This window comes from Oncorhynchus mykiss, chromosome 10, assembly GCF_057628025.1.
Source record: "Oncorhynchus mykiss isolate SJ-2025 chromosome 10, ASM5762802v1, whole genome shotgun sequence".
Lineage (NCBI taxonomy): Eukaryota > Metazoa > Chordata > Actinopteri > Salmoniformes > Salmonidae > Oncorhynchus > Oncorhynchus mykiss.
Genome location: NC_143031.1, coordinates 21,384,083 through 21,411,299, shown reverse-complemented (window position 1 = coordinate 21,411,299; position 27,217 = coordinate 21,384,083). Strand labels below are relative to the sequence as shown.

At 42.3% G+C, this 27,217-nt stretch overlaps 1 protein-coding gene across 3 annotated transcripts; it reads right to left on the bottom strand.

Annotated features, from left to right (window-relative positions):
* Positions 1 to 292: 292 nt before the first annotated feature.
* On the bottom strand, positions 293 to 26,922 carry LOC110533497 (uncharacterized). 3 transcript variants are annotated; one of them, XM_036989888.2, is made up of 7 exons: positions 26,416 to 26,922; positions 22,789 to 23,017; positions 22,435 to 22,617; positions 22,198 to 22,266; positions 9,255 to 9,383; positions 1,139 to 1,249; positions 293 to 717 (listed from the first exon to the last, which is right to left on the bottom strand). In XM_036989888.2, exons 2-7 carry the CDS (start codon positions 23,007 to 23,009, stop codon positions 666 to 668), a joined length of 765 nt encoding a protein of 254 aa, XP_036845783.1. In that variant the 5' UTR covers positions 23,010 to 23,017; positions 26,416 to 26,922; the 3' UTR covers positions 293 to 665. The 3 variants fall into 3 exon arrangements, with proteins under 3 accessions (XP_036845783.1, XP_036845784.1, XP_090042263.1); XM_036989889.2 differs by having other exon boundaries at positions 9,255 to 9,380; XM_090186137.1 differs by having other exon boundaries at positions 298 to 763.
* Between the last annotated feature and the right edge of the window lie 295 nt (positions 26,923 to 27,217).

Sequence of the window (27,217 nt, the reverse complement as noted above, 5' to 3'; positions counted from 1 at the left end):
AGAGGTTACAAAATTACTATACATTGAAATCAAGCATAAACCACCATGTACATCTCAATTAAACAATTAGCCTTCAATTTGAACATGCTCTTTTTGAACTGTCTGCATAGTTTGCCTGAAAATTGAATCCAACTACTAAATACGCTGACATCAGCTATTGTTTAAATGTGATTCATAATGATTCTGATCCCAATTAGATAATTTAATTGAAAAGTTACATCCAAATTTGTAAATACTTTGAGTCAATGGTGAGTAGTTGCAACCACTTGGACCATGAATTAGATCACTAACGTTAGTGTAAAGATTAATTTTATTAAAAAGATCCCGCCATTTACATTGAAAATGAAATAAAACCCCAAATCATTTAGCTTAAAATAAAAAATAAAAAAAAAGTAAAACGCACAGAATGCAAAAAAAATATTTTAAAAAAATACTGTAAAACGAGCTATTGAAATGTACATGATGGAAAAAGGAGTTTGGGAATCCTTTGTACATACAGATGAAATAATGCCAAAGCCAGAGGATGAAAAGCAAGGGATAAATTTTAAAAAAATGACAGGAGAAAGAAATCAAATACATAGACAAAGGTGTAAAATGGCTTCAAGCCCCGAGGCAAACGGGGACAGCGGAACAGGAGAGTGCAGGGAGCGGTCTCACCCCCATGGTCAGTCAGCATCAGGAGTGGGGCTTTTCCTCTGGCTCGGAGACCTGGATCGACTGAAACAAGGGATGAAGACCGTTAGCATTTTCAGTGGAGCACGACCTTAAAAACAAAGCAAGAACATTAGCATAGCTATTCCTTCAGCATAGTGCACCAGGCAGTGTGGAGAGCACTCAAACCACTAATCCTAATTTAATATATCATTGTGTTTAGATACAGGGGACAAAAATGGTAGAAACTGATAGTTGAACGATCTGGAAATCCCAATTACTACACAATAGCGAGTAATCTGGGATAAAAACTGGAAAGAGACTACATTGGTGATGCAGAAGACGGGAAAACCAGTTCAGACAGGTGATCCATTTTGACCAGTTGAATTTAACTGTCTTCAGTACCACATGCATGAATAAAAAAGTCTTACGTCAGTGCCACATGACAGAAAAAAAGTGTAGGGGTGTGAAGATTGAAGTTCAATACCTGTCCCTCTTGGTGGTGGCTGAGCGGGACTTGGACCGGGAGCGAGATCTGGAGACGCTGCGAGCCCTGGGGCGGGACACGGACCGGGAGCGGGAGCGAGATCGGGAGCGACTGCAGAGGAAACAGCATGGTGGTCAGTAGGCAAGGAGGGGACTAAATCCTCATTGCAATACTGGTTATTTTTTGTACTGGCACGCAATTTCATTCCACTTCAAGCAATAGCTAGGTTTCCCTCAAATTGTCAGATTTACACAAATACACTGCTCAAAAAAATAAAGGGAACACTAAAATAACATCCTAGATCTGAATGAATGAAATATTCTTATTAAATACTTTTTTCTTTACATAGTTGAATGTGCTGACAACAAAATCACACAAACATTATCAATGGAAATCAAATTTATCAACCCATGGAGGTCTGGATTTGGAGTCACACTCAAAATTAAAGTGGAAAACTACAGTACAGGCTGATCCAACGTTGATGTAATGTCCTTAAAACAAGTCAAAATGAGGCTCAGTAGTGTGTATGGCCTCCATGAGCCTGTATGACCTCCCTACAACACCTGGGCATGCTCCTGATGAGATGACGGATGGTCTCCTGAGGGATCTCCTCCCAGACCCGGACTAAAGCATCCGCCAACTCCTGGACAGTCTGTGGTGCAACGTGGTGGCTGGAGCAAGACATGATGTCCCAGATGTGCTCAATTGGATTCAGGTCTGGGGAACGGGCGGGCCAGTCCATAGCATCAATGCCTTCCTCTTGCAGGAACTGCTGACACACTCCAGCCACATGAGGTCTAGCATTGTCTTGCATTAGGAGGAACCCAGGGCCAACCGCACCAGCATATGGTCTCACAAGGGGTCTGAGGATCTCATCTCAGTACCTAATGGCAGTCAGGCTACCTCTGGCGAGCACATGGAGGGCTGTGCGGCCCCCCAAAGAAATGCCACCCCACATTATGACTGACCCACCGCCAAACCGGTCATGCTGGAGGATGTTGCAGGCAGTAGAACGTTCTCCACGGCGTCTCCAGACTGTCATGTCTGTCACGTGCTCAGTGTGAACCTGCTTTAATCTGTGAAGAGCATAGGGCGCCAGTGGCGAATTTGCCAATCTTGGTGTTCTCTGGCAAATGCTAAACGTCCTGCACGGTGTTGGGCTGTAAGCACAACCCCCACCTGTGGACGTCGGGCCCTCATACCACCCTCATGGAGTCTGTTTCTGACCGTTTGAGCAGACACATGCGCATTTGTGGCCTGCTGGAGGTCATTTTTCAGGGCTCTGGCAGTGCTCCTCCTTGCACAAAGGCGGAGGTAGCGGTCCTGCTGCTGGGTTGTTGCCCTCCTCCACGTCTCCTGATGTACTGGCCTGTCTCCTGGTAGCGCCTCCATGCTTTGGACACTACGCTGACAGACACAGCAAACCTTCTTGCCACAGCTCGCATTGATGTGCCATCCTGGATGAGCTGCACTACCTGAGCCACTTGTGTGGGTTGTAGACTCCGTCTCATGCTACCACTAGAGTGAAAGCACCGCCAGCATTCAAGTGACCAAAACATCAGCCAGGAAGCATAGGAACTGAGAAGTGGTCTGTGGTCACCACCTGCAGAACCACTCCTTTATTGGGGGTGTCTTGCTAATTGCCTATAATGTCCACCTGTTGTCTATTCCATTTGCACAACAGCATGTGAAATGTATTGTCCGTGTTGCTTCCTAATTGGACAGTTTGATTTCACAGAAGTGTGATTGACTTGGAGTTACATTGTGTTGTTTAAGTGTTCCCTTTATTTTTTTGAGCAGTGTATAATATTGGCATTTTACCAACAGAGGTGTTGTCATCAAACTGGCTTCTTGTGAATAAAAGGTTGTGCGTAATGACAGTGCTTTTTTAGTGCACTGTCAACTTTCATTTATTGAATTTTTTTTTTTTTTATCCATTCCATTTTTTTTACTTTGTCAATGGTTTTTGCACAAAAAGTCTGCGATAAACAAATGCACACTTGTCTTAACATGTACTCTAGCAAACAGTTTACAGATACAGTGCAGAGGGTAGGCTACATGAGATTATGGATAAGAGCAAGATCATTTGTAGTGGTCAATTGGCAGCCAAACACAGATGACCCATCTATTGGAAAGGAGCATCAAGCTTATCACGATGTACTCTCTTTCATCCACCTTGTGAAGTTAATCACAATTTATTGAAACTGTAGCCTAATATAGTGTGCACGCTTTTTTAAGTTTAAGTGAGGACCACGCCACACTACCGCAAAATTGTTATTCTATCAACAATGGCTAAGAGGGCGCCTTGAGCTTCGATAAAACATTTCAGGATTCTTCGTTTTTTTCTAGTGTTTCTCAAATTTCCTTAGTTTGTTTCGTGCATTACTATTCACACACACACACAGGTAGAACTTTTGGAATACGAATCGCTGGGTACTCACTGTCCACCTGACGACGAGGCGAGGAGCTGAGGTGCTTGAGAGTCCTACCAGAGAGTAGGCAGAAAAGACACCTAACGGCGAGGCAGACGTGGCGGGGTCTTAATCTCACTAAGATGCTGGGCAACTAGTCTTCCATTACAGATTAATTGACGACAGCTCAGCATTCAACACCATAATGCCCTCAAAGCTCATCACTAAGCTAAGGATCCTGGGACTAAACACCTCCCTCTGCAACTGGATCCTGGACTTCCTGACGGGCCGCCCCCCAGGTGGTGAGGGTAGGTAGCAACAACATCTGCCACGCTGATCCACAACACCAGAGCCCTTCAGGGGTGCGTGCTCAGTCCTCTCCTGTACTCCCTGTTCACCCACGACTGCATGACCAAGCACGACTCCAACACCATAATTAAGTTTGCAGACGACACAACAGTGGTAAGCCTGATCACCGACAACGACGAGAACCTATAGGGAGGTCTGAGACCTGGCCGGGTGGTGCCAGAATAACAACCTATCCCTCAATGTAATCAAGACAAAGGAGATGATTGTGGACTACAGGAAAAAGAGGACCGAACACGCCCCCATTCTCATCGAAGGGGCTCTAGTGGAGCAGGTTGAAAGCTTCAAGGTCCTTGGTATCCACATCACCAACAAACTAACATGGTCCAAACACACCAAGACAGTCATGAAGAGGGCACGACAAAGCCTATTCCCCCTCAGGAGACTGAAAAGATTTGGCATGGGTATTCAGATCCTCAAAAGGTTCTACAGCTGCACCATTGAGAGCATCCTGACTGATTGCGTCACTGCCTGGTACGGCAAATGCTCGGCCTCTGACCCGCAAGGCACCACAGAGGTTAGTGCTTACGGCCCAGCACATCAGTGGGGGTAAGCTGCCTGCCATCCAGGACCTTTATTCCAGGCGGTGTCAGAGGAAGGCCCTAAAAATTGTCAAAGATCCCAGCCATACTGCTCTCTATGCTGCTGCATGGCAAGCGGTACCGGAAACACCAAGTCTAAGACCAAAAGGCTTCTCAACAACTTTTACCCCCAAGCCATAACACTCCTGAACAGGTAATCAAATTACTACCCGGCCTATTTGCATTGTGTCCCGCCAACCCCTCTTTTACGCTGCTGCTACTCTGTTTATCATCTATACCTACATGTACATATTACCTCAATTAGCCCGACTAACCGGTGCCCCTCCACAGACTGTACCGGTACCACCTGTATAAAGCCTTTCACTGTTTACTCAACTGTTGGTTAGGGCTTGTAAGTAAGCATTTCACTAAGGTCTACCTACACCGGTTGTATTCGGCGCACGTGAGAAATAAACTTTGATTTGATTATAATACTCACCAATTTTCAATCATTAATGACCAAACTTTCCAAACCCAGAGCAAGGATCTCCTTCCAGTGGGACATCAGATCCTGCAACACTTTTTTTCTGAGGCTTTGCTTTCCTCCGACATCCAGACAGATGATATACAACCAGCATGTTTTACAGTTTTGAGCAGATAGGAAGCGGGCTCTCTGGCAAGAGCGGTGGGCTCTGCTTTATGACCAACACATGGTGTGTTGGTGGGAACTTGAGTTTATGCTCCGTCGACTTGGAATACTTGGTCATAAAATGTTGTCCTTTTTATCGTCGAGAGAGTTCACCAGGATTAATCGCCATAGGTGTGTACATCTCGCCCCAAGCCGACACCAAAAAGGATCTGAAAGGTCTTCATTGGACCCTGAACAAACTGGAGACTGCATTCCCGGAGGCAGAGTACACTGTTGCAGGGGACTTTAATAAAAGTAATTTGAGAACCGTGCTCCCAAATTATTACCAACACATCTGTCTAACTCACGGAAATTCTACTCTTGACCATTGCTACACACTTTTGACACAGGTATAAGGCCCTCTCCCGTCCTTTCGGAAAATCCAACCATGACCCCATCTTGCTTCTCCCCGCTTACAAAGATTCTAGAGGGAAGTTCCGATGATCAGGTTGGTACAGCGTTGGTCCGACCAATCAGAATTCATGCTCCAAGAAGGTTTTGATTACGTGGACTGGAATATGTTCCGGGTTGCCTCTGGATATGTCAACAAATATGCAGACTCCGTCACCGGATCCATAAAAAAAAATGCTTAGTTAATGCTTACGTATAGGATCTTTCAAAACGTACCTGAATCAAAAACCACTGATTGATAGCCAAAAAAAACAATGTATGGATACCCTTGTAGGGAAACAGATGCTGCTTATAAAACAGGGCAATAATTGACTTACGCAGATTGATCATGGCGAAACAAGTAGAGACAAAGTGGAGGAGCAATTCAGCGGGTCGGATACAAGGCGTATGTGGCAGGAACTTCTAACAAACAGATTACAAAAAGAAAGCCAGCAAAATCACAGTCACCAATGCCACCCACAAGGTAAACATTTTTCTCAAGATTTGAGCACAATGACCCTGAGCTGCCGAGGAGAGCCCACGTTGAAAACGTGGGCTACATACTCAGTCTCTCCTGAGGACATAAGTCTTTCAAAACAGGCTGCCAGCCCAGAAGGCATCTCCAGTCGTGCCCTCAGCATGTGTAAATGAGCTGGCTGTTATGTTCTGACATTTTCAATCTGCCCCTAGCGCAGGCCTCTATACTAGAGATCGACCGATTAATCAGGGCTGATTTCAAGTTTTCATAACAAATCGGTAATAGGCATTTTTTGGATTCCGATTACATTGCACTCCACGAGGAGACTGCGTGGCAGGCTGACCACCTGTTATGCAAGTGCAGTAAGAAGCCAAGGTAAGTTGCAAGCTAGCATTAAACTTCTTATTAATTTTTTTTTTTTAAACGATCATATTCACTAGTTAAACTAGTAATATCAACCATGTGTAGTTAGTTATCTAGCTTGTCCTGCGTTGCATTGGGGCGGCAGTGTAGCCTAGTGCTTAGAGCGTTGGACAAGTAACCGAAAGGTTGCAAGTTCAAATCCCAGAGCTGACATGGTACAAATCTGTCATTCTGCCCCTGAACAAGGCAGTTAACTGTTCCTAGGCTGTCATCGAAAATAAGAATTTGTTCTTAACTGACTAGCCTAGTTAAATAAAGGTAAAATAAAATATAATCAATGCGGAGCATGTTCATTTATTGAATCACAGCCTACTTGGCCAAACGGGTGATGATTAAACAAGCACATTCGAAAAAAGCACGGTCGTTGCAAACCTCAATGTATTTCTTAAAATCAATACACAAGCATATTTTTATTACCTGCATATTTAGTTAAATTCATGTTAGCAGGCAATATTATTTTAACTAGGTGCCAACTAGGTGCCACTTCTCTTGTTCTGTGCAAGCAGAGTCAGGGTATATGCAGCAGTTTGGGCCACCTGGCTCATTGCAAACTGTAACAAAGACCGTAATGAATTTGCCAGAATTTTACATAATTATGACATAGCATTGAAGGTTGTGCAATGTAACAGCAATATTTAGACTTAGGGATACCACCAGTTCGATAAAATACGGAACGGTTCCGTATTTTACTGAAAGAATAAACATTGTTTTCGAAATGTTTTCCGGATTTGACCATATTAAGCCTATGATTTGAGAGCAGTCTGATCAGTGGTAGGTAGCAGCAGGCTCGTAAGCATTCGTTCAAACAGCACTTTCCTGCGTTTGCCAGCAGCTCTTCGCTGTGCTTCAAGCATTGCGCTGTTTATGACCTCTAGCCCATCAACTCGAGACTAGGCTGGCAATACTATAGTGCCTATAAGAACATCCAATAGTCAAAGGTATATGAAATACAAATGGTATATAGAGAAATAGTCCTATAACTACAACCTAAAACTTCTTAACTGGGAATATTGAAGACTCATGTTAAAAGGAACCACCAACAAAATCATAATCGGTCTACCTCTACACCCACCTGCTTCAAGATGTCCACTATCATACCTGTGCACAAGAGAAGGAAAGTGAACCAACTGAATGACTACCGACCAGTAGCACGCACTTCCGCCATCAGTGCTTCGAGAGGCTAGTCAAAGACCATATCGCTTCCTCCCTCCTCGACCCTTTCAAATTTGCCTACCGCCCTGACAGTTCCACAGACAACGCCATTGCCCTGCACACTGCCCTTACCCACTTGGACAAAATAAATGCATGTTAAAATGTTCATTGACTACAGCTCGGTCTTCAATACCATAGTGCCCTATAATGGGGCGGCAGGTAGCCTAGTGATTAGAGCGTTGGACTAGTAACCGAAAGGTTGCAAATCTGTCATTCTGCCCCTGAACAAGGCAGTTAACACACTGTTCCTAGGCCATCATTGAAAATAATAATTTGTTCTTAACTGACTTCCCTAGTTTAAAAAAGTAAATAATGTTTTGGGGGATTTAGTTCATTTGCATAGCAAAGAGGGACTTTGCAATGAATTGCAATTCATCTGATCACTCTTCATAACATTCTGGAGTATACAAACCAGACTTGTTACAAAGCTCAAAACCCTGGGTCTGAACTCCTCCCTTTGCCACTGAGTCCTGGACTTCTTAAGGGGCCACCCCCGGCCTGTCCCTGAGGACCCTCAGTTTTCTACAGGCGTACCAGAGATCATACTGTTGGACTGTATCACAGCCTGGTACAGCAACTCCACCGCTGTGGACCGCAAGGCTCTTCAGAGGGTGATACGTGCAGCCGAACGCACCATTGGGTGCCCTACAGGACACCTACAACACCAGGTGCCACAGGAAGACCATCAGGGACACCAGCCCACGCCCTGTTCTCCCCGCTTCATCACTCAGATGCAGGCAGTACAGGAGTATGATGCTAAAAACCGAACCACTGGCCAATAGTTTCTACCCTCAGGCTGCTGAATAGCCACCCCTAGTCAGCTCTCCCGCCATGGACATTTCTCTCCTGCTCCACCTATGGTCATTCCACCCCACCAACAGCATTTACTCTGCCTCCACCCTAATGGACACATTCATTCATCACTGCCTCAGTTATTATTATGTATAGTGTTATTTATATAGTTCATTTTATAACCATTTACATTATTTTATTTCACTAGTCCTGCATGTTGAAGCTCAAAGCCTAATATTTTCATTGTACCCTGCAATCACACCTGCAACTCTGTACGTGACCATAAGACAATCTGAAACAATTGCACAAGAAATTGTTTACGCCTCAATTCACCGCATAATCTAATCACCAACAACAAAATATCCACCCCCGTCTAGCGTATTTTGTTTTGCCGACATTTAACAACTTTAGTTTCCATCAGGGTTTTGTTTATCCAACAGGTACTTTACTCAAAAAAATTGTTGAATGGAAACTTGGTTATTGGCATACATTCAACATATAGCAATTATCCGGTCTTCTAGTCAGATTGTAGATTAGGTCTACTTTAAAACGTGCCAAAGTCCTATATTATTCTCCCAAGGAATAGATTTCACCAGTAAGCTGCCTCTGCCATGACAGTACAGCCTTGGGTGCAATATAGGTTGGTTTTCAACATTGATGAAAACCCCTTAAAGGGGGCAGTGGCGACACTACACAAAATGAAAGTAGTACTTACAATCAATTTTTTATCAGTCATTACTTTCAGTTGCATAATCTGTCTCAGTAAGAGCTGGACGATGGGCCTACCATGTTGAAAGACCACTTCATTACTGACTATCGTGTATGTGAGCCTTACCTTGCTGCTCTGCGCACTGGACTTCTGGACGACCTGCGCACTGGACTTCTGGACGACCTGCGCACTGGACTTCTGGACGACCTGCGCACTGGACTTCTGGACTTGGAACGTGCTGGGGACCCAGATCTACTGTGCAAAGACAATACCCTCATCATGTTATCTATTCAAAGCCGCTCTATCCACTATAAGCAAACTAAGGGTTGGGTGCCTATAGTGCCTTTAATTAAACTCCTTGACTTGATCTACTTTGTGTTACAATTGCAATTTAATCCATATTAAATTCAGGCTGTATCTCTGACCTACACACAATAACCCATGTCGAAGTGGAATCATGTTTTTATTATTAATAAAAAATAATAGTATGAGTCAATAGGTATTCAACCCTGTTAATGGCAAGCCTAAATAGGTTCTGGAGAAAGAAAATGTGGTTAACAATTCACATAATATATTGCATGGACTCACTGTGAAATTAGTGTGTACCATGTTTTTTTTAATGACTACCTCAGCTGTTAAAAAAAACACCCAATAATAGCGTAGAATTTCAAACAGATCAACCACAAAGACCAAGGAGTTTTTCCAATGCCTCGCAAAGGGCACCTATTGGTAGATGGGTAAAAAAAATAAAAGCAGACATTGAATAACCCGTTGAGCATGGAGAAGTCCTTAATTACACTTTGGATGGTGTATCAATACACCCCGTCACTACAAAGATACACAATTGCCGGAAAGGAAGGAAACCGCTTAGGGACTTCACCATGAGGCCAAACAGTTGAGTTTTATGGCTGTGATGGGCAAAAACTGAGGATGGATCAACATTGTAGTTACTCCACAATACTATCCTAATGGACAGTGAAAAGGAAGCCTACACAAAATAAAAAAATATTCCAAAACATGCATCATGTTAGCAATAAGGCACTAAAGTAAAACTTGCAAAAGACGTGGCAGAGAAACTAATTTCATGTCCTGAATACAAAGCGTAATCTTCAGGACGAATCCAACTCAACACATCACAGAGTACCACTTCATATTTTCAAGCATAGTGGTGGCTGCATCATGTTATGGGTATGCTTGTCATCGGCAAGGACTATTGAGGACTATAAAAGGTGTGTAGTTGATTTTAAAATTCCCAAAGGGCATTCTTACCCGGTGACCTATTTTTAGAATTTTGTGTACAGAACCCTGATATAGGTAGGTAGTATTTTAGGCAATTGGAAAATAGGAATTGGGTGTAGAGCCACCTAGGCAACAGAAGGTCCGTAATGACACGATACCAACGTAAACTAGGTCCGTAATGACACGAGGTATCTGCAGTACCAATATAAACTAGGTCCATAATGACACGAGGTATCAGTGGCTACCACAAAGACTATCAGTGGACACTACCTATGTAAACTAACTGAAAGGAGATAGCAGGAAGGGGAGAGTCAGATCTACGCACATCTAGATCTGGTTATCCAACGACGGAGGGAAGCCTAATACAGCGGCGTGAGATATGAGATATTAATGTCAAAATAACAAGGAACAGAAAATAGGCAGTAGGCAAATAGGCATTTACGATCCCTGGAAAATAGCTTATAGTTAGTATACGGGTGAGACCTAATGTCCGATCGAAAGACACCTATAGATAAAGTTTCAAGAAAGGAAAAACACACAGGTTAAGAGAATTCACAATAGTAAAGGACGATAGCATTTGAGTAAAAGATTAAAGAGACACACAGATTGTGCAGGAGAGCAACTATAGTAATTGGATAACGGGAAAAGAGCAGATACATAGGTCATAGAAATACATAGATTGTGAGAATAAGCATAGTAACTACAAGGTTTTACTAACGATGGGCAGTAAATCCTCAAAGGAGGTCCAGGAATTAACCGGGGATGAGAGGTAAATCTAATGCCCAAAATGGAGAAAGTACGAATTTGAGATGTAGAAACATTTGAATGAATGATAAGGTAGATACATAAGACGTGTGTAGATAGTCTAGGGAAACAGCAGGTCGAGGGTTAAATACCTGGCTGTCTGAATCCCGGAAAAGGTAAGAAGGCAAGCGTAGAGAGGGTGAGAGAAAGTTACAAGAAGGATATCAGCAGGGGGGGAAATGATGTGCGTGTGAGACCTAATAACTTATCAAAAGTCATAATAGTAATTATTCCTAAATTCTGAGTAGGAGATAGAGTGACAAGGGCCAAGAGAGGAAAGGAAAAGATAAGGGGATATACAGGGAAAAAGAGGCAGAGACAACGAGAGAGAGGAGAATCCTCGCTGGGGAAACACTTGGACCTTTAAATTAGGGCTATATTCTGGGAATTGCCTCAGTAGAAATAGGGATATTTGCTCCCCCGTCATTTGCGTCCCCGATGGCCTGGCCAGCTGTCTAAATCGCCGTGACCCTCAACCAACCTCTCCACTCACTGGACCCTTTTGATCACTCGACTAAGCATGACTCTCCTTAACTCTCCATATTGACATATGTCTTGTCCATTGCTGTTCTGGTTAGTGTTTATTGGCTTATTTTACTGTAGAGTCTCTAGTCCTGCTCACTATACCTTATCCAACCTATTAGTTCCACCACCCACACATGCAATGACATCTCCTGGTTTCAATGATGTTTCTAGAGACAATATCTCTCTCTTCATCACTCAGTACCTAGGTTTACCTCCACTGTATTCACATCCTACCTTACCTTTGTCTGTACATTATACCGTGATGCTATTTTATCGCCCCCAGAAACCTCCTTTTACTCTGTTCCAGACGTTCTAGACGACCAATTCTTATTGCTTTTAGCCGCACCCTTATTCTACTCCTCCTATGTTCCTCTGGCGATGTAGAGGTGAATCCAGGCCCTGCAGTGCCTAGCTCCACTCCGATTCCCCAGGCGCTCTCTTTTGACGACTTCTGTAACCGTAATAGCCTTGGTTTCATGCATGTTAACATTAGAAGCCTCCTCCCTAAGTTTGTTCTATTCACTGCTTTAGCACACTCTGCCAACCCAGATGTTCTAGCTGTGTCTGAATCCTGGCTTAGGAAGACCACCAAAAATTCAGAAATTTTAATTCCAAACTGCAACATTTTCAGACAAGATAGAACTGCCAAAGGGGGCGGTGTTGCAATCTACTGCAAAGATGGACAGAACTCTGCAGGCTTACTATCCAGGTCTGTACCCAAACAATTTGAACTTCTACTTTTAAAAAACCACCTCTCTAAAAACAAGTCTCTCACCGTTGCCGCCTGCTATAGACCACCCTCTGCCCCCAGCTGTGCTCTGGACACCATATGTGAACTGATTGCCCCCATCTATCTTCAGAGCTCGTGCTGCTAGGCAACCTAAACTGGAACATGCTTAACACCCCAGCCATCCTACAATCTAAACTTGATGCCCTCAATCTCACACAAATTATCAATGAACCTACCAGCTACCTCCCCAAAGCCTTAAACACGGGCACCCTCATAGATATCATCCTAACCAACTTCCCCTCTAAATACACCTCTGCTGTCTTCAACAAAGATCTCAGCGATCACTGCCTCATTGCCTGCATCCGTAATGGGTCAGCGGTCAAACAACCTCCTCTCATCACTGTAAAACGCTCCCTGAAACACTTCAGCGAGCAGGCCTTTCTAATCGACCTGGCCGGGGTATCCTGGAAGGATATTGACCTCATCCCGTCAGTAGAGGATGCCTGGATATTTTTTTTAAATGCCTTCCTAACCATCTTAAATAAACATGCCCCATTCAAGAAATTTAGAACCAGGAACAGATATAGCCCTTGGTTCTCCCCAGACCTGACTGCCCTTAACCAACACAAAAACATCCTATGGCGTTCTGCATTAGCATCGAACAGCCCCCGTGATATGCAGCTGTTCAGGGAAGCTAGAAACCATTATACACAGGCAGTTAGAAAAGCCAAGGCTAGCTTTTTCAAGCAGAAATTTGCTTCTTGCAACACTAACTCAAAAAGGTTCTGGGACACTGTAAAGTCCATGGAGAATAAGAACACCTCCTCCCAGCTGCCCACTGCACTGAAGATAGGAAACACTGTCACCACTGATAAATCCACCATAATTGAAAATTTCAATAAGCATTTTTCTACTGCTGGCCATGCTTTCCACCTGGCTACTCCTACCCCTGTCAACAGCACTGCACCCCCAACAGCAACTCGCCCAAGCCTTCCCCATTTCTCCTTCTCCCAAATCCATTCAGCTGATGTTCTGAAAGAGCTGCAAAATCTGGACCCCTACAAAAGCCGGGCTAGACAATCTGGACCCTTTCTTTCTAAAATTATCTGCCGAAATTGTTGCCACCCCTATTACTAGCCTGTTCAACCTCTCTTTCGTGTCGTCTGAGATTCCCAAAGATTGGAAAGCAGCTGCGGTCATCCCCCTCTTCAAAGGGGGGGACACTCTTGACCCAAACTGCTACAGACCTATATCTATCCTACCATGCCTTTCTAAGGTCTTTGAAAGCCAAGTCAACAAACAGATTACCGACCATTCCGAATCTCACCATACCTTCTGCTATGCAATCTGGTTCCAGAGCTGGTCATGGGTGCACCTCAGCCACGCTCAAGGTCCTAAACGATATCTTAACCGCCATCGATAAGAAACATTACTGTGCAGCCGTATTCATTGATCTGGCCAAGGCTTTCGACTCTGTCAATCACCACATCCTCATCGGCAGACTCGACAGCCTTGGTTTCTCAAATGATTGCCTCGCCTGGTTCACCAACTACTTCTCTGATAGAGTTCAGTGTGTCAAATCGGAGGGTCTGTTGTCCGGACCTCTGGCAGTCTCTATGGGGGTGCCACAGGGTTCAATTCTTGGACCGACTCTCTTCTCTGTATTCATCAATGAGGTCGCTCTTGCTGCTGGTGAGTCTCTGATCCACCTCTACGCAGACGACACCATTCTGTATACTTCTGGCCCTTCTTTGGACATTGTGTTAACAACCCTCCAGGCAAGCTTCAATGCCATACAACTCTCCTTCCGTGGCCTCCAATTGCTCTTAAATACAAGTAAAACTAAATGCATGCTCTTCAACCGATCGCTACCTGTACCTACCCGCCTGTCCAACATTACTACTCTGGACGGCTCTAACTTAGAATACGTGGACAACTACAAATACTTAGGTGTCTGGTTAGACTGTAAACTCTCCTTCCAGACCCATATCAAACATCTCCAATCCAAAGTTAAATCTAGAATTGGCTTCCTATTTCGCAACAAAGCATCCTTCACTCATGCTGCCAAACATACCCTTGTAAAACGGACCATCCATTTGGCGATGTCATTTACAAAATAGCCTCCAATACCCTACTCAACAAATTGGATGCAGTCTATCACAGTGCAATCCGTTTTGTCACCAAAGCCCCAAATACTACCCACCATTGCGACCTGTACGCTCTCGTTGGCTGGCCCTCGCTTCATACTCGTCGCCAAACCCACTGGCTCCATGTCATCTACAAGACCCTGCTAGGTAAAGTCCCCCCTTATCTCAGCTCACTGGTCACCATAGCATCTCCCACCTGTAGCACACGCTCCAGCAGGCATATCTCTCTAGTCACCCCCAAAACCAATTCTTTCTTTGGCCGCCTCTCTTTCCAGTTCTCTGCTGCCAATGACTGGAACGAACTACAAAAATCTCTGAAACTGGAAACACTTATCTCCCTCACTAGCTTTAAGCACCAACTGTCAGAGCAGCTCACAGATTACTGCACCCGTACATAGCCCACCTATAATTTAGCCCAAACAACTACCTCTTTCCCAACTGTATTTAATAAATTTATTTATTTTGCTCCTTTGCACCCCATTATTTTTACTTTGCACATTCTTCCATTGCAAAACTACCATTCCAGTGTTTTACTTGCTATATTGTATTTACCTTGCCACCATGGCCTTTTTTGCCTTTACCTCCCTTCTCACCTCATTTGCTCACATTGTATAGACTTGTTTATACTGTATTATTGACTGTATGTTTGTTTTACTCCATGTGTAACTCTGTGTCGTTGTATCTGTCGAACTGCTTTGCTTTATCTTGGCCAGGTCGCAATTGTAAATGAGAACTTGTTCTCAACTTGCCTACCTGGTTAAATAAAGGTAAAATAAAAAATAAAATAAAAATGTCAATAGTATTGGTGGTCCAGCGGTAGAATTCTTACCTACACCACGGGAGACTCGGGTTCACATCTCAGCCTATGCACCAAGACTACAATTTGGGTTTCTGATTGTAATTCAACGATTGACATGTTTTGCCTGGAAAGATATGGTTGTTTATGTTCGTTTAAGATAAACGGAACGTTTTAATAGCTTGTTTAGGTTAAATTGAGAGATGAATTCATTCTAAATAATAGCGAGGCGATGTAATACGGTGTCTGTTGCCTAAATGATCTGCTGGAATAACTATTGAGAATGGAGTCGTATTTAAATTACTGGATCATAGAAGCGACAGTTACCCAAATTTAATGAATTCTAAATAATAGCGGAGAGATAATTGCGATAGAGTTATGCCCATCGAATTGTGTTATTATTCTTATGGATTGACTGATGTAGGTTATACATTTGGTGACTTAATTGTTACTTTTAAGTATTGGACATTTCATAAGTGTGAAGCCGAAAAAGAAGGGACAGTTGTAAAGTTTAGTTTTAATCGTACGATAGCGGTAAGGCAGAATGTTGTTGGAGGAGAGGTTATATTTTTGTCCACTGGAGTTGGTTAGAAGAGGAGTTAGTCGCGCTCACTGGGCAATATTTGGCTGTAAGAGATTCAGGTCTGAATAGTTGAATCGTACAAGTTGTGATAGTTTCTGGTTATTGGTTCGCTTGTTTAGGTTATTGATTCTTGGTTTGATAACTTCCTGTTCAATTTCACTGGTGTTAAGGTATTCTAACATTATAATCTGTTTCCATTACGTGGAACAATGTCAGGTCAGTAAAGTGGATTGCAGGTTGAGTTCATTTTATTTTACAGGGACAGTGCACATTAATCACAGTTGTGTGGGTCTAATGGCAGGGTATTCATGTCAAGCATTTTGAGAGACTTGTTAGCAGACAGACTGAATGGGTTTTAATGTTGCAAAGCAAGCTTGGGCTAAACTAGTCAAGTAGTAGGGGAATTTCATAGATTTAAAGTACAGTATTGTATCCAAGGGAGCATGCTCAATTAAGTACATATAACCATTGATGAAATTTAAAACTAATGGTTGGAGGTAGTACAATGAGAAGATATCACTATTATTAGGTTTTGTTTGCGTTTCTGAATGAATGCTGACCATGGGTTTTTTTCTGTGAAAAGGAGTGCTTGTCTTTCTTTTGATGAGATCGAGGCATATTTCTACCAAATTGAAATGGCCTGGAAATGTTTTGTTTGTTTAGAACCTGGGGGTTGTCTTTGGGTTTGAGGAGATTTCCATTTTTCATAGTCTATCTTAACCTCTTAGAGCTCTAGGGGCGCTATTTCATTTTTGGATAAAAAACGTTCCCGTTTTAAGCGCGATATTTTGTCACGAAAAGATGCTCGACTATGCATATTCTTGACAGTTTTGGAAAGAAAACACTCTGAAGTTTCAGAATCTGCAAAGATTTTGTCTGTAAGTGCCCCAGAACTCATTCTACAGGCGAAACCAAGATGATGCATCACCCAGGAATTAGCAGAATTTCTGAAGCTCTGTTTTCCATTCTCTCCTTATATGGCTGTGATTGCGCAAGGAATGAGCCTACACTTTCTGTCGTTCGCCCAAGGTCTTAGCAGCATTGTGACGTATTTGTAGGCATATCATTGGAAGATTGGCCATAAGAGACTACATTTTCCAGAGGTCCGCCCGGTGTCCTTTGTCTAAATTTGTGCGTAATCTTCAGGTGCGGTCATTTTCTCCTGGGATTCAGGAGAGAAAGCATGTATCCAAGAACGATGTATCAATGAAGAGATATGTGAAAAACACCTTGAGGCTTGATTCTAAAAAACGTTTGCCATGTTTTCAGTCGATATTATGGAGTTAATTTGGAAAAAAGTTTGCGTTTTGAGGACTGAATTTATGGATTTTTTTTGGTAGCCAAATGTGATGTATAAAACGGAGCTATTTCTAATACACAAGGAATCTTTTTGGAAAAACTGAGCATCTGCTATCTAACTGAGAGTATCCTCATTGAAAACATCAGAAGTTCTTCAAAGGTAAATGATTTTATTTGAAGGCTTTTATGTTTTTGTTAATGTTGCGTGCTGGATGCTAACGCTAATGCTAACGCTAAATGCTAACGCGAAATGCTAACTCTAGCTAGCTACTTTTACACAAATGATTGTTTTCCTATGGTTGAGAAGCATATTTTGAAAATCTGAGATGACAGTGTTGTTTACAAAAGGCTAAGCTTGAGAGATGGCATATTTATTTCATTTCATTTGCGATTTTCATAAATAGTTAACGTTGTGTTATGCTAATGAGCTTGCTGATAGATTTACACAATCCTGGATACAGGGGTTTTTTCATAGCTAAACGTGACGCAGAAAACGGAGCGATTTGTCCTAAACAAATAATCTTTCAGGAAAAACTGAACATTTGCTATCTGAGAGTCTCCTCATTGAAAACATCTGAAGTTCTTCAAAGGTAAATGATTTTTTTGAATGCTTTTCTGTTTTTTTGTGTAAATGTTGCCAGCTGAATGCTAATGCTAAATGCTACGTTAGCCATCAATACTGTTACACAAATGCTTGTTTTGCAATGGTTGAGAAGCATATTTTGAAAATCTGAGATGACAGTGTTGTTAACAAAAGGCTAAGCTTGAGAGATGGCATATTTATTTCATTTCATTTGCGATTTTCATGAATAGTTAACGTTGCGTTATGGTAATGAGCTTGAGTCTGTATTCACGAACCCGGATCCGGGATGGGGAGATCAGAAAGGTTAAAAAGGGGTATACACACACATATGGAATATTATAAGTTTTATTTTCTGAGTTAATTAAACACGTGAATTCTTTTGATAAAGGGAATGTTCTGGAAACCTGGGATACATGTAGAAAATGTTTGGTTTTTCATTAATTTGTATAATATAGTAGGAAACACGACTATAAAAAGGTGGTATGACTTTTGACCTCTATCATGGCTTTCCTTTGTGGTCTGATCAGCCTCATGGGAGGGCCATTTGGATAATGAATTTATTGTACATTTGTAAAACTGATTTCAAGGTAAATTGTGTAATTGATAATTATGAACGAGTTTATTTGTAACTTGAACCAATGAGAAGAAAGAAATGGCATAGCCTTGGATTAATGGTAGACTTATGCAGCCCCGTTGGGAAGGCCCATACCAGGTTCTGTTAACCTTTTGTGACTAGGGGGCAGTATTTTCATTTGGATAAAAAACGTTCCCGTTTTAAACGGGATATTTTGTCACGACAAGATGCTCGTATAATTGACAGCTTTGGATAGAAAACTCTGACGTTTCCAAAACTGCGAAGATACTGTCTGTGAGTGCAACAGAACTGATGTTACAGGCGAAACCCAGATAAAAATCCAATCAGGAAGTGCCGCATTTTTTGAAAGCGTTTCATACCAATGACTCCTTATATAGCTGTGAATGGGCTACGAATGAGCTTACGCTTTCTACGTATTCCCCAAGGCGTCTACAGCATTGTGACGTCTTTTTACGCATTTATGTTGAAGGATGATGGCTCCCGCAGAAAATCTTGCATAAAGTACTGAGGTAGCCATTATTCCAACCGCTTCAATTGAGAAACCAATTGTCCCGACGGATATATTATCGAATAGATATGTGAAAAACACCGTGAGGATTGATTCTAAACAACGTTTGCCATGTTTCCGTCGATATTATGGAGCTAATTAGGAAAAAAGTTTGGCGTTGTGGTGACCGCATTTTCCGGTCGATTTCTCAGCCAATTGTGAAGAACAAACGGGAGCTATTTCGCCTACAAAAATAATATTTTTGGAAAAAAGGAACATTTGCTATCTAACTGAGAGTCTCCTGAGTGAAAACATCCGAAGTTCTTCAAAGGTAAATTATTTAATTTGATTGCTTTTCTTATTTTCGTGAAAATGTTGCCTGCTGCTAGCAGAGCCTAGCATAGCATTATGCCATGATAAACTTACACAAATGCTTGTCTAGCATTGGCTGTAAAGCATATTATGAAAATCTGAGATGACAGTGTGATTAACAAAAGGCTAAGCTGTGTGGCAATATTTTTCATTTGTGATTTTCATGAATAGGAAGATTTATGTCCGCTGCGTTATGCTAATTAGTTTGAGGCGATGATTACGCTCCCGGATCCGGGTTTGAGTCGCAAGAAGTTAAACCACTGCCTTTTCCACTAGAATAGCTGAGTCACTTGGGTCCACGTTACCCACTGCAAGAATGTACACATGATCACACACACACACAGAGTTAGGAGAAGAACCAAGTACCAACAGGTTCCGGGGGTGACCTCCTTAACGAAGAATTCCTATCCCGACCGTTCATCACTGTGGGTGATCCTAGAAGTGTGAGTATGGGGTGGTACCTAGCAGACCAACTAAGGGCAGGAGAGGGTTGGCGGTTTTTGGGAAGAGTAGGGTCTCTGAGCTGCATCCTAGTCTTTGAAACCTCTCCGATACATCCAGATCCACCACCGCGGGTATTAATTATAGGACACCATTGTCATTGATAAAAAGTAAAAGACAAACTATAATACACCGATGAGTGTCTTACAGAATAAGGAGTCAAAGAAGAACAAGATGTAGGATTTAAGGTAAACATTAAGCAATTCCCTAGGAAAGCAAATAACTTTACAGGGATTGGGTTGGCCAGATTGACGTACTCGGCCAAACCACCTCGGTTCACTTGAACTCCGGATGAGTACCAGTGTTATAGATACAAGAATGGCACTGACAACTTAGATGATTTTAATGGCTGAAAGGTAATCGTTAATGTGACTGACTTAGGTTTGGAAGTACAGGAGACAATTCTTAACCTCACAGCACCTGCTCGTACCAGCAAAGGACGCATACGACAGAAACTACCAAAAAGGGTGGTCAGGAACTTGCGCCCCGGGGTTATTGGTCCAACCAGTTCGAGTTAGTCAGAGGCCAGTTATAGGAGGCTAAAGTAGGCACAGGAGTTTTGACCAGGATGGGAGTTTAGATGGATGCTATTGGCATCCTCAGGGAAGTTCCAAATGAAGCAAATAGGTGAAGGCTTTACCACTACATTATTTTGGTGGTGGACAATAAATAAAAATGTGGATTGGATTAATGACATCTACTATAATCAGAGATTTATGAATGATACTGGGGATGCAGTAAAGGGGTTCCCTGACCAATTATCCGCCACTTCCCTCATGGCCTGGTAAAATAGACTGACTCTCGATATGTTAATTGGCAGAAAAGGGCGGGTAGGTAGAATGATTGGGGTTCATTGTTGTACGTTTATTTTTTGATAATACAGCTCCAGACGGATCAGTGACCAAGGCCCTGGCTGGTTTAACCACATTGGCTCACAAATTAGCAGAGAACTCTGGGGTGGATAATTCTCTTACAAATTGGTTTGACAGTATGTTTGGGAAATGGAAAAATGTCATCATCACTGTTGTGGGCAACTTTCACCTGTATGAGTGTGTTGGTTCTGTGTGGATGTTGTTGATTCCGTGTATGAGAGGTTTGATCACCAGGACTCTGGAGAGGTCAGTGACGCAACAGATGGTGAGGTACGGACCGATTCCGAGCTCTGGTCAGTGGGATGACAAATACAGGCCTGCAGGCCTAGGAGATGGCTCTGTTTATTTTAACTACGAGGAGCCTATGTTGGATGAGACTATTTTTAATGTGTAGACTTTTTTTTATGAAGATAGGATTTTTATTACAATTAATTTGATATAGGCCTATAACAGTCATTGATGAATATCAAATATACATACATACATGTATTGGTTTGAAATATTCTTGGATACCATTTATGTCTCCATATAGTGTTTGATGTATTAGTGTGTATTATTTAGTCATTAAGGGTGGATTGTTAGTGATTTAAATGTATGAAATTGATTAGAATCATACAATTATTATCTGATGTTCTAGTGCAGTTTTAGTCAGTAAAATGTTATATATATATATATATATATATGCGAGTGTAGTTTTAGTCAGAATTAGGGTAAAACAATATATCTGTACAATATGTCTTTATAGTATCTTAGACTGCCTGAGCAAAATTCGGTGCCGACCTAGCTAGAGATTTGGGAGAGGACAGGGAGTACTTCTCAAGGTCTCCCTAATCTTTGTTGGCTGGGTAGCGATACAGTATGTGCATAGGATACCTACTGTTTGTGTGTGAATGTAAGTGCGTAAGGAGCCAGTACAAAATGAATGGTTTTGTACAACGGACTAGCGCTCTCGTGAATAAACATTTTGACTATCATAGCTGAGCCTCAGTCTGTTTCATTCAACCAGAATCTTACAAATTCTGAGTTGCAGACAGTAGTTTAATTGAAGTAGTTTATGAACATTGAGAACATAATTCTCGTGACAAGTTTCTTCCACTTTAACAGATTATTGTGTAGATCGTTGACAAAAGACAAATCTATTTTAATCCCACAACCTAGAAAAATCAAGGGGTGTGAACACTTCCCGAAGGCACTCTAGTTGGGATGATAGCTACAAACTAAGTCAGAAAAAAATACAATAAAGAGAAAAATATGTTCACCAATTTCTGCAGTAGATTAAGTCTTACCTGTTTTTGCACTTTGAGTATGATGGGGATTTATAACACCTAGTGGCAGGAGATAAGGGAACTCAAAGCTATTAACAGCAATTAAGAGAAGACTGATCTGAATCAGTCAGGTAGGTTTCTTCGAATTTCAGACAGGTTCGAGTTCGGCTAGAACAAGAACTGATCAAATAAAGAGACCAAGTCTTTCAAAAGATAGTTTGACCCTTAGAGTCAACTTGCAGGGGTCCTTTTGACACACAGAACCACTCACCGGTCGCGGCCGTTGCTTCGGCTGCGTGAGCGGTAACGCCTTCCCCTGGACCTTGACCGTGAGCGGGACCTGCGAGAGGATCATTGATCAAATATGTGCAGTAGAAAGGTGTAGCATTTAAAGACATGTATGATGCCTCCACAAAAAAGTACATTCTCTTGGAGCCACCATGTTGTTGAATGTCATTCAACAAAAGTAACATTCCAATAACAGTGGGGAAGACCGCCTCTACACTACCTGCTGCGGCGGCCACCACCCCTCTTGCTAAAGCGATAGCAGTCATATGCATAATGGCCATTCTCGCCACATTGGTAGCAGCGGTCGTTGGGGTCGAAATGCCGGCGGCTGGGGCGGTCGTGGCGTGACTTGCGAGACATACCCGTTGACAACTCCACTCTTATGCGGGCACCACAGAGCACTCTGAAACATGACAATGGTTTAAGAATAGACAGCATTTTGGGGCATACAACTGGGGGGAAAAAAATGTGAAAAAATATTTAATGTTGAAGACCAAGTGTCATAGATTGAGCCCTTTGAATCCAATCAATACTGTGCTGCTGCTGTAAGCAATTCAACCGCACGTGTACTCACTTGCCATCCATGCCCTTTGTCGCATCCTCAGCATCTCTGGGATCTTCGTACTCGACAAAGGCAAAACCAGGTGGGTTCCTGGCCACCCAGACACTGCGCAAAGGTCCATAGTAGCTGAACGCCCGTTCCAACTCCCCCTTGGCAGCACCGTTGCCTAGATCACCTACATACACCTTGCAGTCAGTGTTGCGCGAGGAGCTTCGTGATGACGAGTAGGACATCTTAAAATCTGAAACCAGATAAAGGAGTGGCAAACAGACATTGAAGCCCCATGCAGATCTCCAAAACTAGCATGGCCTTTTGAAGTGGGTAGGAAATAATCACCAACTTATCATTTTATGAAAATATTGAATTTATCCAGAAGCCCATGTTATGGGAACACCCTGTCAACAATGAAATAGTTTCAGCGCACGCTACAAAGAGGCAAAATCAAGATGAGCTAGCTAGCTACAACATTAGCTAACATTAAAAGGCAACCGCACTTGGCCTCTTATTAAATAAAAAAACAAATTTGTGTGGCTGTAGACAGCCTGATGTCTTGATTTAGATTTGGCTAATTAAGAAATGATGTGTGTTAGTTTGATGTGTGTGTTTGCAGGTGGCATGAGTTGCTGGTGTGCAACCGTGGCTAAGTTGGTTTGGCTAAGTTGGTTTTTACTTTGAATCGCTGGGGCTAGTCAGGGACCGTCAATAAATTACACAGTAAATTATATTTTCATGTTGCACACCTTTTAGTTCTCAAACGCTTTCAATATTTGTTTAAGAATTTCTGCAATTTAGTTGGTTTGAGGTTAAGGCATTAAAATTTGGAGCTATTTGGAATGTTATTGTCCCATGTACACAAATTTACTGATGGCCCCTAACTAGCCCCAGAAGGATATGCAAAGTCAACCCAAATTTACCACAGGAATTACAAATCGGGCCACGTGCAAAGGCTCCCGAGTGGATTAGCGGTCGAAGGCACTGCATCTCAGTGCTAGAGGCGTCACTTCAGGCACCCTGGTTTGAACCCAGGCTGTATCACAACTGCCGTGATTGGGAGTCCCATTGGGCGGCGCACAATTGGCTCAGCGTTGTCCAGGTTTGGCCGGTGTAGGCCGTCATTGTAAATAATAATTTGTTCTCAACTGACTTGCCTAGTTAAATAAAGGTCACACACACCAAATTGATCACTATTTGTGTGCTGCCAGTAGGTTTGAATCAAACCCAAACAGGGTTGCTATATCAGCAGCTTTCCCGCCAAATTAGGCTACTTTGAAAAGTATGTTGCGGGTGGGTGAAAATGTATTGGTCGCGGGTTTTTGAGCTACGTCAAAATTCCAGTGCGGCCATCATGGCATCAAATTATTATTTATTTTATCTGTGCCCTGCTACTACTGACTATCAGGAAGTGAGGCAGGTGGTTGCTAAGAATGAGTGGTGCGGAGGGCTGTGTGTGTTGAGAAAGATCTGCAGCAGAGTCAAGTATTCGAGAAAAGCAGCACAAGTTGCTTCCTGACCACCCAGAGTCCTACCAATCATTACTAGAGCCTACACAGCAGGGGAGATAAAATGAGAAATAATCATCCAACAGTTCCAGAGAGGATTGAATATTGTTCTTTCTCTCTGGGTATGTTATATAGTCAGGGATGGTCCAAACAGACTCAATGACAGCCCTGGGACGATAGATCCAAAATTCATTCAACTAGGCCTACTGTACATAAAACACATTTTAAAAAAGCAATGAGGCTGATGCAACAGATCAGAAAGTTTAGCTTAAAATGTTGATATCAACTATTATTTCTACACATTACAAGCACAGCAATGCACACACAGGAGTAGGCGATGGACAAATGTTCCTAAATACAAAAAGCACCTCACACACGTGTAGTTTCAATGTTGCAGAGTTTAAAATAGCCATTCAAATTTTTGAAAGAGGGGAGATCTACAGATGCAACAAGGGTTACTAAAATGACTACGATTGTGAATGCCGACTGCCTTCGCTCAGATTGCAAAGTGGGCGATGTGCGCCGGCCTTTCTCTCAGCTTGTGACCATTTGATCTGAAGAACCTGTGCCTCAATGACATCACCAGAACCAAGACTTTAGACGTTAATGTGAATTATCCTACATTATAATTTTAAAACATGACCGCTGTTTAGCCTGTATGTATGTAATTAAAAGTCTCAAGTTTGGTTACATTTCTGGCATATCCCTCATGTAAGCGTCACTGTGGACATGAGGCTGCAAGTAGCCAATAAAACCTAGGCTATACTTTTACATGTAGTCTAATTGTGTACAATTATGCAAAATAGATTTAAGTATTATTCCAATGTTGGTCTTTTTAGGGGCAATCCTTTTAATGTCAATTGTTGGCTCAGTTGACATACCCATTTATCAATTTCAGTAGTAGGCTACCAGTAAACATTTTTTTAAATCTGGTACTGGTCATCTTCAGTTCGGGACGTTTTAAATTGCACTTTGGGATGATGGTGAAAAAAAAGTTTGCCTCAAGCCCTGTATGTAGCACTAGCTAGCCAACATTGGCTAGAAAGTTGAAGCCAGGAAAGAGAGGAACAGATTAACTTCATTACTGGCTATAAAATTGTCGTAGTAGCGACCGAATAATAGTATAATAAAACTTGATGTACTGGACTCACGATGGAAAGGAAAGAGGGACGAGAGCCACCTAGCTCGAGGGATTATGACTGGGGAAAAATAAAAATCAAGCTGCCTGCAGCCACATGAATGTAAAATGTTTTATTTAATAAAACCAAACTGTTGGGGCTTTTCGGTTTTTATACTCCAGTTTAAAAATCAATTTTAAAGCAATGTGCCTTGTTACACCATTTCACAATGTTTTCTTAACCATTCATATCGTTCAGATTAAATAATTTATGTGACGAACCAATATCAGAAAGGGCAAAATGCTGAGAACCAGGTAAATTCATTTTACCAGTTGTATTAGAATTGTCATTATGGAGACACATTATGGATAAATGTGGGAACTCCTCTCTAGCAGCGAAAAATGTTGGCCTAGTTCTCAGGCCTTGTGGGCGGACTTTGAGTAACTAGCTGGTCAGCCAGACATGTACTTTTTGATAACCACATAACGTTAACTAACAACTGTAACTAATGTATTACAAGTAACAGTAATTAGTTACTATGGGTAAATGTGTAATTAAGCCGGGACCAATGCACACAATTAGCTCGCTTGCTAGCACCAGTGTGTGCCGTACAAAAAGTGCGCGTACTGCGCTTGTTAGAAATGATAGGCCGCACATTGGTTTCATACGACTTTGTTCACCAAATAAGGCTATACAAGTAGGATAAATATCACGATATAAAACACAGACTGCTTTATATTTACCCCAAGCATGTTTGATATCCTAAATGTGATTTAAAACAATTTGTCGAAAACGCAGCTTGGACCACCATATTCAATGGCTGCCATATTCACTTGATGCAGATAGCTATGCTAACACTAGCCGCCTCAACTCAGCGAGTGAATGAACACCGTTTCCCGGTTGGCCTCAGACGTCAGATGAAAACACGAGTAAGAAAATGTGATACTTTTCAAGAGTTTATACATTTAATTAATGTCGTCTTTATTTCCTTAGCGTAGTTACAAATCAATCCGGGCACTCACCTTTTCCAGGTCCACCTTTCCCGTATTGACCTAGCTGTTAGCTCTTCACATAGAGCAGCAGCACGTTTTACAGATAGCCCAGAGAAGGAAATACCGCCAGCCTTCCCTGGCCAACCGGAGAGCGCTTCTTCTTTCGGTTTCAAGGAGGAGGGATTTCCTCAATAGTAACATCCCATTGGTTCCTACAAACACTATGCACGGTTTCCACTAGATACAGATACAAACTCAAAATTGGTGTAAAAATTTATGGGAAAAAAAAAAAAATTGGAACGAGTGACGACTACTAGTCATGGTAAATACTATTGACACGTCACACGCCAATTATACATTAACGTTGAATGGACTATTCCACAAGTAAACAAAATGGACTATTAAAATAAACAGGTGGATGGATGAATGAAACATTTTACAAAATTGGGTCTGGCTCCAGCCCAGCCCTTGAACATGACTCGAGCTTGAGGTAGTCACCTCATACAAGTACTTGGGAGTATGGCTAGAAGGTGCACTGTCCTTCTCGCAGCACATATCAAAACCACAGGCTAAAGTTAAATCTAGACTTGGTTTCCTCTATCGTAATCACACCTCTTTCACCCAGCTGCCAAACTAATCCCGATTCAGTTGACCATCCTACCCATGCTAGATCATGGAGACATAATTTATAGATCGGCAGGTATGCTCTCGAGCGCCTAGATGTTCTCTACCATTTGGCCATCAGATTTGCCACCAATGCTCCTTATAGGACACATCACTGCACTCTATACTCGTCCGTAAACTGGTCATCTCTGTATACCCGTTGCAAGAC